This window comes from Esox lucius, chromosome 2 (genome assembly GCF_011004845.1).
Source record: "Esox lucius isolate fEsoLuc1 chromosome 2, fEsoLuc1.pri, whole genome shotgun sequence".
NCBI lineage: Eukaryota > Metazoa > Chordata > Actinopteri > Esociformes > Esocidae > Esox > Esox lucius.
Window position 1 is genome coordinate 29,241,349 of NC_047570.1, and position 14,545 is coordinate 29,255,893.

The following is a 14,545-nucleotide window of genomic DNA, read 5'->3' on the forward strand; positions in this document are numbered from 1 at the left end:
TTGGCACCTAGCATCTCTCACCTTGGCAATATTTTGCTGTTCTAGTCAAACCAGAGTTTTTGTCCATTTCCATTCAGCGGACGGGTGTCAACCTTCAACAATGGTCTAATTTCCTGCGCCTTTAAATGTCTTAACACCAGCTGTGGAAGACTGCTGCCAAAGACCTTACACGGCCTGAACGCTACATGAGTGTTGTTTGTGCTTTTATACTGTGTGTGTATATATATAAATTATATTGTATTATATATGAATAAATATTTGTAGTATGAAGCACTAAAGACATAAGGTATCTTATGTTAATACAATATTAAAAGAAGTGCACTTTATAAGACAGAAGGTGATAGTTGGATCGCATTTGAGTAGTGGCAGATGGCGTTATCTGTATGTCATATTAGAGCTTTAGTGAAGTATACTGATACTAGTCCACCAGTCCTATTCTGCCTATATCTTTAAATGGTACCCAATTTACTAAACAGGCCTCTACATTAGAGCAGGACCCATGCAGCTTCAGACCTCTGTCCTGACTCTCCTTTGATTAAACGAGTGTAGAAGTCTGGAAGTGATTGTGGACTTGATTTCCATGGTTCCCCTACAGGGAGATGTATACGGCTATTAGAGCAATATCTCGTTCTCAATGAACCGGCCAACACACCTGCTAGAGTACAGTGGGGCTGTGTGTGTTTGTATGTGTGTGTGTGTGGGTGTGTGTCTGTGTGTCAGGTGTCAGGGTTAAGCCAGCAGAAAGGCCTCCTGTGTAGTTGAAGCAGAACAGTGAAGGGCTGCAGAGGAAATCCTAAGCCTACTGTAATCTCTTTCTCTGTGCCCCACTCCAGCTCACTCCAGGCATCACAGACACATACACATGCTCACCCCTCTCTCTTACACACAGAGACACACACACACACACACACACACACACAGAACTGGGGCAGTGTCTGGTCCCAGTGTTTCTCTTGGATGACAGATACTGTGTGCCCATTGCCTTGCCTTTTCAGGGCCCATCCCCCTTTGACTCCAGCTAGCTTCATCTGTCCTTATAGAAACATCCAGTGACTGGAAGGAAATATCTGTCTGGGAACATCTGTCTAGACTTAAACCAGCGAAGCACTGTTCTTTTCAGTTGTGATTTTGAAGCGCTGCGGGTAGTGCAGGCTTTTGTTCCAGACCAACACACAGCGTATTGCGTAGGATACGGATAAGGAAGACATGACTGGTTGTAAATGCCTACCATTGGTCTACTCTGTTTAAACACCATCCAGGAAGTATAGATTTCCGATCAGTTCCCCCTCCTCCATTATGAACCTAAAACATCCGTAGGGGAAAATGCTAAAGTGACACAGGATCAGCATCTAGGGTGATTTCATCTTACACCATCTTACACCCTCCTCATTTATGTAGAGCTAAGACTTCTGCTGTCTGTTTTGTTAGAAGACAAATATGCAATGTAGAGATTCCCAGAACCTGTCTTGACTGTGAGTGTGTGTGTGTGTGTGGCCAGCGTGTGTCACGTGTGTGTGTGTTCAGGCACACATACATACATTATACATGGTCAAGTACAGTACATCTGTGTATTCTCCATTCATGTGTACCTGTGTACACGCCTGTCTCCAGTCTACGTTACCGAAGCACAGGTGAGTGATTAATGTATGTTGATGGGGAAAGCCATTAATTGGTTGGTTAATACAGAGACATTCCTGCTCTGTCTCGCTGCCTGCTTTTCCTTGGAGCAGTCTGAATGGTCGCACTGTGGTCTCCAGCTCCCCCATTCACCCTAATGGCCGATTAGACTGAAGCTTTCTAACATCCGCCCAGAATCCCAAATGCCATTGTATGCCCTATTTCGTGCCCTTATTCGGAACGGGGCCTAGGTCATGAGCAGTGCACTAAATAAGGAGCAGTGTGTAATTAGGGATGTAGCCCCTGGACAAATGAGCTGCTACCAGTTTAGACCAATGTTATTGTACGCCAGGGTGAGAATGAGAAATGTGGTGAAGTGGAAGTTAACACACACCGGGAGGCGGTGTGTTGTTATCGTTGCTAACAAGGTGGAACCGATGTAGCGTGTCCACGCGATGTAGCGGGGGGGGGGTAGGGGGGGGGGTGTTATGCTGTGGCGGATTTCATTCAGGACTGGGTTGAAACAGAGTGAGGTGAACCGATAGGGTGTGTGTGTGTGTGTGTGTTTAAGAGAGGTTGACTTGCTAGTTTTGCTCAGAGGGGGTCCTGAGATGCCCGTTGGCTCAGTGAGATCTGATCCTTGGCAGGTGAAGCATGGTTTCGTCTGACAGGTGTGTGTGTGTGTGTGTGTGTGTATGCTTGTCGTGGTGTGTTTGTGTGTGCACGTGTTGGTGTGTTTGTGTGTGCATGTTTGTGTGCATGAGAAAGTGAAAAAATAGGGCGAGAGGGAGAGAGAGACAGGCGGCCATAATTCAGGATGAAATATCTGTCAGTCCTGATTTGGTTCCAGCCAGAGATCTCCCAGACTCAGAAACGACTTTCCAAGAATCTAACAAAGCATCAACATTTTCTAAAACAACCTATTGTTGTAGATATATCTTGGTTGTATAAAGGATTTCCCTCTGGGATACTGAAAGGAGAGCACACCCAAAATTATATATTGGCTTCCTTACCTATAAGCCTTCAACATGGTTTGACAGCAGTAGATCCCTTGGTTTAGTTTCTTTGGCGCTAGCTGTTCTAAAATTCTGAAGCTCTAACATGTGTGGTACAAATGACATAAGGCCATGGCCTCCATGGCAGCTGTCTTCATTGACTGACGTGTTGTGGTGTCACTGTGAGTGTGCATGCAGGACATGGCTTCTGGTAGGTTGGCATCATCCCGATTCAAACAAAGTGTGACTGGCAATCAAAGCTATCATGCGAATGTTGGGCACATTTAAAGCTAGCCCTAAGCCCTAGCCCTGAGCCCTAGCCCTGAACCCTGGGCCCTAGCCATGAGCCCTTGCCCTGAGCCCTGGGCCCTAGCCATGAGCCCTTGCCCTAACCCTGAGCCCTAGCCCTGAGCCCTTATCTTAATCATTATGTCCATGGCTGGAAGCAAAATAGTGCAAATAATACTTACTCAGTGCAAAAAAGTAAACAGTATTCACAGCTTGATTTATTTCAGCTTAGATTCATTCGGACTGTTTTGAGACAGAAATGGCGCTCAGCAGATGTGACCTAGGTAATATTTTTGAATGTTATGACAGCACTTTGTGGTCAAACTACTTTCGGGCTATCCCATTAGCCCTTGCAAGATATAAGACAGATCAGTGAAAAATGTAATTGTCTGAAGTGAGACAATGACCTATATAAGCGCTTTTCCTGCGTAATGTTAAAATAATCTCCAAGTGTCTTTGTTGAGCTACATGCTACATTTTACATTGTTTCATGATCCATTAAACGTAAGCCCAACAGTTTCCTCTGGGAAGGCTGGTTTGAGATACGCTAGTACTAACACTGTTTTCAATTTTGCCTTGCAGAAACTGTGAAGGCAAGAATATTCGTTACAGAACATGCAGTAATTTGGTAAGTCCAGTTATGTGATGTTGCCTCTACTGACTGGGAACAAAGTGATTGATGCAGCTTATGAATGTAACACTTAGAACACGTTAAATAGTTGGGAGTTCTGTTTCATCATGTAACTAATATACCTTGTATATCCCTGCTGCTGGTGACAATGATAATAACTGCCTCAATATTATCAGTGAGTGCTGCTTTTGACAGTCAGTTTTAGCACTGTGGGTGATCTCACAGTAAAATCAACAGAGTTAATATGCTCCATCAATGAAAAGGAAAGACATCCTTCTCATATCAACTCAAGATATGCCTTGAGTCTATTATAAGCAAGAGGAACCACAGAGTTCTTGCACCATTTTAATCAAAGATAGACACGTCTTGGTGCTCGTATTACACTATAAGTGGTGTGTGTGTCAGGTATGTATTGTAGACTAGCTAGGATTTCAATCAGGACCAGTGGGATGAGTTCCTACCATAATATTTACACCACAGTTCATTGTGTGAGAAAGGTGGAACTAAATATAGCAAGCCTGAGAGAGACACTTCGCTTCTAAAAGACCTATTAATGTAGTTAAACCAGAAAGACAGGAATACAGTTTCTCTCTGTTAAAACTCTGTACGTAATGCGAAACCTAAGGAAAGAATTAGCAAGGGCTGGATGTTGGCAAAATCTGGGGTCTCCGCATGTAAGCACTCCTCTTCTTGACTTCTGTCCAGCTGTTTTCCTTTCTTGATCTTAATTTTCTTTGCTCTCCTCACTCCTTCTGTCTGCAGGACTGTCCAATCGAGGCAGGAGACTTCAGAACCCAGCAGTGCTCCGCCCACAATGACATTAGGTACCAGGGCGTGGCTTATGAGTGGGTTCCTGTGCCCTATGACCCTTCAGCGCCTTGCGCCTTACGATGTCAGGCCCGTGGGTTGAGTCTAACAGTAGAACTGGCACCGAAGGTTCTGGATGGAACACGTTGCCGTGCCGATGCCCTTGACATGTGCATCAGTGGTGTCTGTCAGGTGAGGACTGACTGATTAAAAGATTGATTGATTTTATTTTATAAAGCACATTTCCAAATACAACATTTGCTGACTTTATAAGGGGGGAAAGTATCAAAGTACAAAATGAAAATATTGTATTCAATTTCTTGTTTTATTAAGGATTGCATTTATAATAGCACTTTTCAACACTCTCAAGTCACACTTGTCAGAAGCTTTGGGTTTTATTTTTAGCTAGCTAGCTAGACTTTGTTGTTTTTAGAACTGCAGACTGAGGGTCAATGTTGATCTGTCCTCTTTGGTGGTTGGGGGCTTGATTAAAACGTTTGTCTGGAACTGGATGACAGGAGGAAGGGGAACGGAACTGAAAGAATTACAGGGAGAGTTTAGATATAAAATGAGAAAACTAGAGGTGTGATCGAGGAGGGAGAGAGGAAAAAATTTAAGTGGTAATGAAAGACGAAGAGGAGGAAGAATAGAGATTGATTATGGAGGTATAATGGGACAAAGGAGGGAGAGGTGTCTACACCTGCCGTTTTGTTCTAGAATGTCGGACCCGGCGCTTAATAGTGTATTGGAACACAGGCAATTTTCAAGAGTGGTGTACAGGTAGCTTATGGCTTGCACCCAAAATGGCAACCATTTTCATATTACAATTTTAGTGATTTAGCAAACCTTTTACAGTACAATATTTTTCAACTGGTCCCCTGTAGTTATCCAACACAGTCCTGGTATCGTAATCAACATGCTCTACCAACTGAGCCAGACGGAACCCTAGGTGCTCTGGTATAATGTAGTGCACTACGAAGAGAATAGAATGCTATTTTGGACGCACCCTAGCAGTTATTGCCCTGTGAAGAATATGCAGGGTTGTGCATCAGCCAGGAGAAAACTTAGATCAGATGTATTAATTCATTTCAGAATATGGAGCCCAACGTGAATCCGTAGACTTACATTGTTCCAGGCCATGATGATTTTTTGGACAACAGGGGGCGTAACTTAGTAAAAAAAAAGACTTTACAGTCCTCCATGCCGTTCCCGTTGGAGTGAATGGCAAAAGTGCATGAAATTGCAGTCACTTGTCTTTCTGAAGGAGTTTAAAGCTAGAGATAAAACCTCTGATGGACACTGAAGTGGGGGATGTTAACAGTTTGCACCCTAGTTTCTCCACACCTCCCCAATGAATGTCTTAAAACTTGATGTGTTAACTGAGGCACTTTGTGCTTTAATTTGTTTTGAAACTCTGCTATTTTGGAAAAGTGATTATTAATCTCAGTGAGACTAACCTAGTTAATGAGTGGCGTGATGGTCCATGTCAATGTTTCTGGGTGCAGTTGCATCATTGCAGCCAGAGTTCAAATCCTGGTCCCGGAGTGTCTCGGGTTCCACATAGTGAAACACATATTGCCTCAGGACCCTCTGGGGTGAATAAATAGCTCTGGGGGCACAGGGTGTGTTTCAGTACTAGATGTGTAGTAAACTGCCCTGTGTGTGTGTGTTAACTGTTTGGTCAGTGGTAGTGGCTGCCATTCTCCACAGCTTCTTAAGTGTCTTGCATCATCCCTATGGTAACTATGTCCACACTTCCTGCAACACTTGCTATCTATGATCCACTTCCTGATCTGTTATGGCAACCACTTCACTACGGTGTCTCTATGCATCAATATACATTATGTAGTGCTCTGTGCACTTTGGCAGAAAAGACACACATGTTTAAAATTAATTGAAATATGGCAGGTCTAGAGTGAGAATGGCTTTAGGACATTAAGCATTAGGATCACGGCAAACTTACTCTCACTATGTGGCCAGAGAGTGAGATGTCAGCCAGAGCACTATTTGAATAGCAGATATTAAGGAGGCAAGATAAGAGTGTATTTTCCTTAAAGGTCTCAGTGAGTGTATAATAGTGTATAGGTCTCAGTGAAGAATGGTGCAGGTGGCATTGGTGACAAAGAGGACGGCAGGGTGATGAATTACATCTATTTGACTGTGGGGCTTTGTAGTGTTGGTAGTATATGGTCATATTTGCAAGAGTGCACTTGGCAGCGTGGTTGAAGGATGCTTTGTTGACATTTTTAAAAGCTCCTTCGGATAGAATGCCTTGGAATAACATCACTACTTACCCTGAGTAATGTGTGCTCGTTCCTGCTGGGAGACTACCTGTTTGTTACTCAACCACATATTACAGCCTCAATGACAGGCCATGATTTTAAAAAGGCGTCCTTGAAGCTGTTATTATAAATACCTGGCCTTAGAAATATACAGGATACGGTGTCCACCACACATGAGTTCAGCAAGTACAAGTTGGGTGTCAAAACACTGTAGTCAGGCAGTGCAAGGAAACATGCTAGACCATGGTGAAGACCGAATGTGTGAAGCAAACTTGAGCTTGACACACCTTCTCTCAACCCAACCAATCCTCGTGCCCCCGCAACTGCTGCATTTCATTCCACTACTTAAAGCTTTGATCTTTAGCTGACTATGCATCTTAATTAGATAATTCCTGCTCGGCAGGATGTGCAAACCTCCAAGACTCCCCTCAGAGTGGAGTGGGTGGTGTCCCTCTCAGCAGAGTGGAGTGGGTGGTGTCCCTCTCAGCAGAGTGGAGCGGGCGGTGTCCCTCTCAGCAGAGTGGAGCGGGCGGTGTCCCTCTCAGCAGAGTGGATCGGGCGGTGTCCCTCTCAGCAGAGTGGAGCGGGCGGTGTCCCTCTCAGCAGAGTGGAGCGGGTGGTGTCCCTCTCAGCAGAGTGGAGTGGGTGGTGTCCCTCTCAGCAGAGTGGAGTGGGTGGTGTCCCTCTCAGCAGAGTGGAGCGGGTGGTGTCCCTCTCAGCAGAGTGGAGTGGGTGGTGTCCCTCTCAGCAGAGTGGAGCGGGTGGTGTCCCTCTCAGCAGAGTGGAGTGGGTGGTGTCCCTCTCAGCAGAGTGGAGCGGGTGGTGTCCCTCTCAGCAGAGTGGAGCGGGCGGTGTCCCTCTCAGCAGAGTGGAGCGGGTGGTGTCCCTCTCAGCAGAGTGGAGCGGGCGGTGTCCCTCTCAGCAGAGTGGAGCGGGTGGTGTCCCTCTCAGCAGAGTGGAGTGGAGAGTGTCCCTCTCAGCAGAGTGGAGTGGGTGGTGTCCCTCTCAGCAGAGTGGAGCGGGTGGTGTCCCTCTCAGCAGAGTGGAGCGGGCGGTGTCCCTCTCAGCAGAGTGGAGCGGGTGGTGTCCCTCTCAGCAGAGTGGAGTGGGTGGTGTCCCTCTCAGCAGAGTGGAGCGGGTGGTGTCCCTCTCAGCAGAGTGGAGTGGGTGGTGTCCCTCTCAGCAGAGTGGAGCGGGTGGTGTCCCTCTCAGCAGAGTGGAGCGGGTGGTGTCCCTCTCAGCAGAGTGGAGGTGAAGTCAATGAATGTCTGCTAGTGATAATGTTGAACCATCTGGAGGTCTCATTAAGATCATAGCTGTTGTTGTAGTAGCTAACGTTACTGCCCACAGAATATTGATTCAATCCAAATGATTGACACAGAAAGACGTTTTTTTCAAACAACACGACTGGTCAACTGACAGCTGTGACAAAACTGTAGAACATTTTGTAGATGTATGGTTGTATAATCTACCTTATAAAATACGAGTCAGTTGTTTGCAGTGTTTTCGGAAAGTGTCCTCATCACTTTCTCTCACATTTTGTTTTGTACTGCATCCCATTTTTAAATGGTTACATATTCTTTTGCCATCAATCCCCATACATTATCCAGTGTTTGTTTAAAGAACTTTGTGCCAATTTATTGAAAATGAAAAACGGACATATACTATGTATATAAAGTATTCAGTCCTTTTGTCGCGACTTTCCAAAATGTAACTCAGCTGCCTGTCTTGTGTTCTTTGATTATACTGTAACTTGACTGGAGTCCATCTTTGGCAAATTCAATAGGACATAATTTAAAAAGCCACACTTCACATTGCATATCACAGCAGAAACGAAGACATGATGTCCATGGATCTTTCAATAGACTTCAGAGACAGAATTGTGACAAGGCATAGATCTGAGGAAGGTTATAAAAAAATATTAAAGCATTGAAAATTGCCAAGAGCACAGAATTCACTGGCTACCCCCAAAGAGGAATGGAGGACAATATACTATGAACACTCGTGCACGACTAAACACAAAGCAATGTACATTCACAACCACATTCTGCACTGACCCTGAGCACTGGAGCCCCCCAGGGCTGGGTACTCAGTCTCTTCATGTACTCCCTGTTCATGCATGACTATGTGGCCACACACTGCTCCAACATCATCCACAAATTCATGGACGACGCTACCATCCTGGGTCTCATCTCCAACAACGATGAGACTGCTTACAGAGAGGAGGTAAAGAACCTGGCTACATGGTGTCAGGACAGTAACCTCAATGTCTGTAAGACTAAAGAGATGATCATGGACTTCAGGAAGTGGCGGGGGGGGGGGGGGGTCATGCCCCCATACCCATTGATGGAGCTGAAGAGTCAAAGTTGAACTCGCTTGGTCCAGACAAGTGAACTCAGCAATGAAAACCGCCCCAAAACGACTATACTTCCTGAATGATTGCTTATTGACAGGACCTAGTCTGAACCCTGATGTGCTATATACAGCTCCGGAAAAAATTAAGAGAACACTGCAACTTTTTCTTTCCTTTCCAAAAAAGTCGAAAAAGGAAGGTTTTGAGTGCCAATATTCAGACAAAACACGGTAACATTTGTTTTTCTGCAAATTTTGATTAATGAGAAGAATATAGACATTCTTAGACTTCTACGTACAATGATAATAGGTAGACTACCATCAACCATATTAAAATAAATATGAAAGGCACTGTAGTTACCACAATACTGAACCAGGGTCTGAATGTACAGTATCTCACAAAAGTGAGTACACCCCTCACATTTTTGTAAATATTTCATTATATCTTTTCATGTGACAACACTGAAGAAATGACATTTTGCTACAATGTAAAGTAGTGAGTGTACAGCTTATAGCGTATAACAGTGTACATTTGCTGTCCCCTCAAAATAACTCAACACACAGCCATTAATGTCTAAACCGCTGGCAACAAAAATTGGGCCCAAAATGTCAATATTTTGTGTGGCCACCATTATTTTCTAGCACTGCCTTAAGATTTTTGGGCATGGAGTTCACCAGAGCTTCATAAGTTGCCTCTGGAGTCCTCACTGAGCTGGTGGATGTTAGAGACCTTCCGCTCCTCCACCTTCCGTTTGAGGATGCTCCACAAATGCTCAATAGGGTTTAGGTCTGGAGACATGCTTGGCCAGTCCATCACCTTTACCCTCAGCTTTTTTAGCAAGGCAGTGGTTGTCTTGGAGGTGTGTTTGGGGCCGTTATCATGTTGGAATACTGCCCTGCGGCCCAGTTTCGGAAGGGATCATGCTTTGCGTCAGTATGTCACAGGACATGTTGGCAATCATGGTTCCCTCAATGACCTGTAGCTCCCCATTGCTGGCAGCACTCATGCAGCCCCAGACCAGGATACTCCCACCACCATGCTTGACTGTAGGCAAGACACACTTGTCTTTGTGCTCATCACCTGGTGTATGTAGCTACTAATCTGGACAAAGAGAAAAGCCATATATGGATTTATTTAATGGAAAGAAATGCAGCTAAGCAGTGGAAACACTTTGTGAACTACAGTCAGAGAAATACGGAACTTGACTGAAAACTCACATTGGAAATATTGTTGTGGGGATGAGAACCCAGCTGATGCAGGCCTTACAGCATGGCTGCCCAACCTTGTTCATGGAGATCTACTGTCCTGTAAGTTTTCTCTTCAACCCCATTTGTTATTAACCCAGTTAAGCCTTTCATCCAGCTAATTATTAGAAACTGGTGTGCTAAATTAGAATTGGAGGGAAACAGAGGTCGAGGCGGCCCTCAACTAAAGACCGATTCTTTTCAATCACTCTGGTATCAAAGAACCCACACAAATCAATCCAGCACGCTTCGTCATTGAACAAAGACTCACAACATTGTGACCAATGCCCGTAAAGATGTGAACGCAAATCAACCGCTGTAGAACAAATTGTGGAAATACCATCATCGTTTATTGGATTCCTTTTGGACCAGAGAAAGGAATATCTCATGGAGTTAAAATCAACCCATGGCTGTGCTAGGGAAGAAGCCCATTGAATTCCAGAAAAGAGATGTTGTGTTTATTAGTGCGGACATACATGTGGAAATATGACAAATCCAGGAAGTGTATATGAGAAGACATGTGAATAATCCAGGAAGTGTATATGAGAAGACATGTGAATAATCCAGGAAGTGTATATGAGAAGACATGGGAATAATCCATGAAGTGTATATGAGAAGAGATGGGAAGATTTGTTCCTATTCAATTAAATCCAAAAACAACGTCATGACAACCTGTACAACTACTGTACCATCACGAAGCTAATCACGGATGAGCTGACTACTTTCAAGCTCATTGGGCCACGTCCAGCTTAAAACAGCACTGTTGGGTTGCACCAGTGGTGATGTCAGCACCACATAATTATATACATTCTTCATAGGGAAGGCCTGTGTTGATATGAGTGAACTTGAACCACCTTGACTTGGGAGAGTGATTTGTAAGTAAAAGAAAAGAAAATATATAATTGGATACATTGTAAAGCTCTTCTTGCTTGAACCGGAATGGCCTTTGGTGATTACCAGTAAAAAGCGCTCCAACATTGTGAAATGGTAGAGGTTTCCTATAGCTGACCACCTGGCCCAACTTGCATTAGGAAACCAGGCACGAATGGCCTTGATCTGTGAGGTGACCAAGTACACAGTGACCTCAGAGCTTCAGAGATATGCAGAGTTGGGAGAACATACCAGAAGGACAACCATCTCTGCAGCTCTCCATCAGTCAGGCCTTTGTGGTAGTGGCAAGGTATGAGTGTCAGGTCCTGACTATGAGGATGCCATCTCTGCGCTGGTCTGGGGACCATAGTCAGGACTTGGCAGAGAATAGATGCCTCTAGGCATCTCTATGTTTTGTGTCAGGTGTCCTCAATTAGAGGCAGCTGGCCTGCATGGCCTCTAATTGGGGATCCTATTTAGGTTGCTGTTTTCTGTCCTTGGGTTGTGTGTTATTGTTAGGCCTGAGGAGATGCTGGTTGGTTTGTGGTCTTACCGCCACCACCTGTCAAACCACCACACTGAGCAACTCCTCATTAAATGGTATACATGCCATCTATAGTTTGGCAAATGTTACTTAAAAGGACACTGTGAGTATGAGGAGAAAGAATATCTGGTCTGATTAAAGCACAATCAAACGTTTAGGCCTGATTGCCAAGAGCAACGGCTGGGAAAACAAGGAACCTCTCATCACCTGACTAATTCCATCCCAACAGTGAAGGATGTTGTTGGAAGCATCATGCCGTGAGGATGATTCTCAGAGGCAGGGACTGGGAGACAAGAAGTCTCAAAGCTGTGATTGCTGCCAAATGTGTTTCTACAAAGTACTAAGTAAAGGATCTAAATACTTATCTATGTGAGACATTTCTGTTTTTATTTTCAGTACATTGGCACACACTATTTTTTTCCTTCACTTTTTAATAATGGGGTATTGTATGCAGATTGATTGCAAGAAATAAAAGGTAATCTGTTATAAATGAAGACCATAACAATGTGGAAAGGGAATACTTTCCAAAGACACTGTATATTGGTTATTGCAGAAGCTCTCAAAAGCATTCACACACGTTAGGCTTTCCCACATATTACAACATGAAATCAAAATAGAGCTATTAAAAGTTTTGCCACTCAAAACAGTCCAATGTCAAAGTTAAAATGAAAATATTTATTTTCTAAATTGATTTGAAATACAAAACAGAAAATAATTGATTACATAAGTATGAACCTACTCAGGTGCTATGACACCTGAATGAGCTGTGGTGCAACCAAGTGTCTTTAGAGGTTGCTGATCTCACATCATAGACCCATGCATTGTATGTAAGCATGTGTCTTAAATACTTTTCCAAAATGTGAACTGTTGGGGGTACAACAGAATGGAAAACATGCAGAACAAAACTGGGCAAAATCAACGAGTCTCACAACTATAAAAATTATGTTTTGTCTTGATTTATTACGCTTCATATAACCTTTATAGCTAGAAACAAGCACTCCCAAAGTGAAAAATAACAGTCTCAGTCAACATCAGAAATAACAGCTAGGGATCTTGTGATATTACAGTTCAGGAGCTTATAGCCAATAAATCCAGTTAAAAAGCATTAATTCTACAGCTTTCACTCAAAAGCTGATAAACACAACACGAGGACTCTGAAGCATTCGGCCAAACAGGTGTCTCGGGTGAGTTCCTGGTAATCTTTTGCTCGTTCCTGTGTAGGTCCTTTTCATATTACAGAGGACTGTTCTTTGAAGCAGTTAGCCTCTCAGTCACTCTGGTTTTAAGGGCCGACATACAGCAGCTGTGTTCTGTGCCTGTACTCATCAGCCAGGCTGGGTTTGTCTGTAGGGCTCCTGAACACTCACAATATGAAAAATGTTATTCCTTGAACTCATAGGTGAGGGTAAAATGTACAGTATGTTCTACTGTAGAAGAGGAAAAGAGAGTGAGGCTGTTTCTGTCTCTTTCTTTTCTGTGACTGTTTTTCTTTTTGTCTCTGTTTCTCTCACTCTCTCTGTTTCTCTCTTTGTCTGTTCCTCTCGCTATATTCTCAAGATCTATCTCTTGGACAAACCATAGCTGGGTTTCATGAGTACTGAAGGTGTCTTTTCTTGTGACACTTCCAGATAGACAAAGCAGCTGTTCCAACCACAGCCCTAGTATGAGGCACTAAGTTCAAATTGGTGGTGACTTAGAACTGGGTACCGTCTGTGCAAGTCACCCATCTACAGTGTGTTTCCCTTGTGGATGGCCAGTGGAAGGCCCTGCGCATATGAAACCCCATATGTATTTTTTGCATGACAGAGGAGAGAGACTGAGATAGAGAATCTATCTAATTTGATTGAAAACATTCCAATTGGAATTTGACAGGCACCAATATTTTTAGCAATATTAACATCAGTAGATCATTGAGTAGTTTTTTGCACATACTGCGTGTAATGGTTTCATCCCTATATTGATGCATCTCTTTAATAATGAGTAAAACATTTTAAGTGTGGTGAAACCCGCTACAGAAACTCAATCCATCATCTTTATTACAATACCTTCAGTGTTTGTACTCCATTACATATGTAAGAGCTGCCTCTTTTTACTGCGCTGCATCCTTTATGTAATGTTGTCACAGTATATTTGAAAAATACTATAGTTAGTAAATTAATCTGTAATGTGAATCTCTCTGGTTAAGACTGTCAGGATATTTCCAAAACGTTATGTTATTGCGGAACAAATAGTCAGTTTAGCCATTCTTGAAAAATTCTCAAAGTTTCCAAAACGACAGCAGTATGTGGACATGTCATAAATACTTTATGTTTTAAAGAAATTATATGCTAAGCACAATAAATAGTAATCCTTTTTTTAACTGGAATGGCAATGGCTAGAATAAATAAATCATAATAGGATCAGAAGTCATGATTCCACGGCTGCCAACACGCCGTTTGAATCATTCGCCAGTGCTGGATCCCAGCAGGCCTTGTGTTTACACTAAATCCTTTTTTATGTATAATGTTGTTTCCTACCAGGACTGTATGTTCAACTGTCAAATGAAATCAATCAATGGCTTTATTTATGAAAAATGTATAATTTACGTAGGAAACAATGAGCGTGTTTCTTTCCTGGCTTGCTTGGAGTAGCCTGCAGGTGTTGTCCAGTTGTTGTTAACACAGTACAGGAATGTGCCCATAGAAACAAGAATGGAACAGCCATAGAACCTGTAACCCTGGCAACTTGGAAGGTCTATACGTTATATTTCTATAGATGTGCCATCTACTGATACAGACAAATGTTTTGACACACTTACAACAATTAGGTTTTCAGTTGAAGTTGTTGCAGGAATCCATTCATGTGACCAATATTACTGTTAAATGTTCAATTATTTTAAGATAAATGATTATAAATGACCAAGGACTATATTTGG

The 14,545-nt window shown here is 43.3% G+C and overlaps 1 protein-coding gene across 3 annotated transcripts in view; it reads left to right on the plus strand.

Annotated features, from left to right (window-relative positions):
* Window positions 1-14,545, plus strand: part of LOC109614600 (ADAMTS-like protein 3) — a 141,592-nt gene that overhangs the window by 98,563 nt on the left and 28,484 nt on the right. For all 3 annotated transcript variants that reach the window (XR_004576869.1, XM_020055993.3, XM_010877102.2), the window contains exons 5-6: window positions 3,483-3,528; window positions 4,294-4,530. Coding sequence is in view for 2 of the 3 variants with exons in the window: in XM_020055993.3 (XP_019911552.2) it covers window positions 3,483-3,528; window positions 4,294-4,530 (283 nt within the window). In the remaining variant the exon portion in view is untranslated. The remainder of the gene's footprint in view (window positions 1-3,482; window positions 3,529-4,293; window positions 4,531-14,545) is intronic.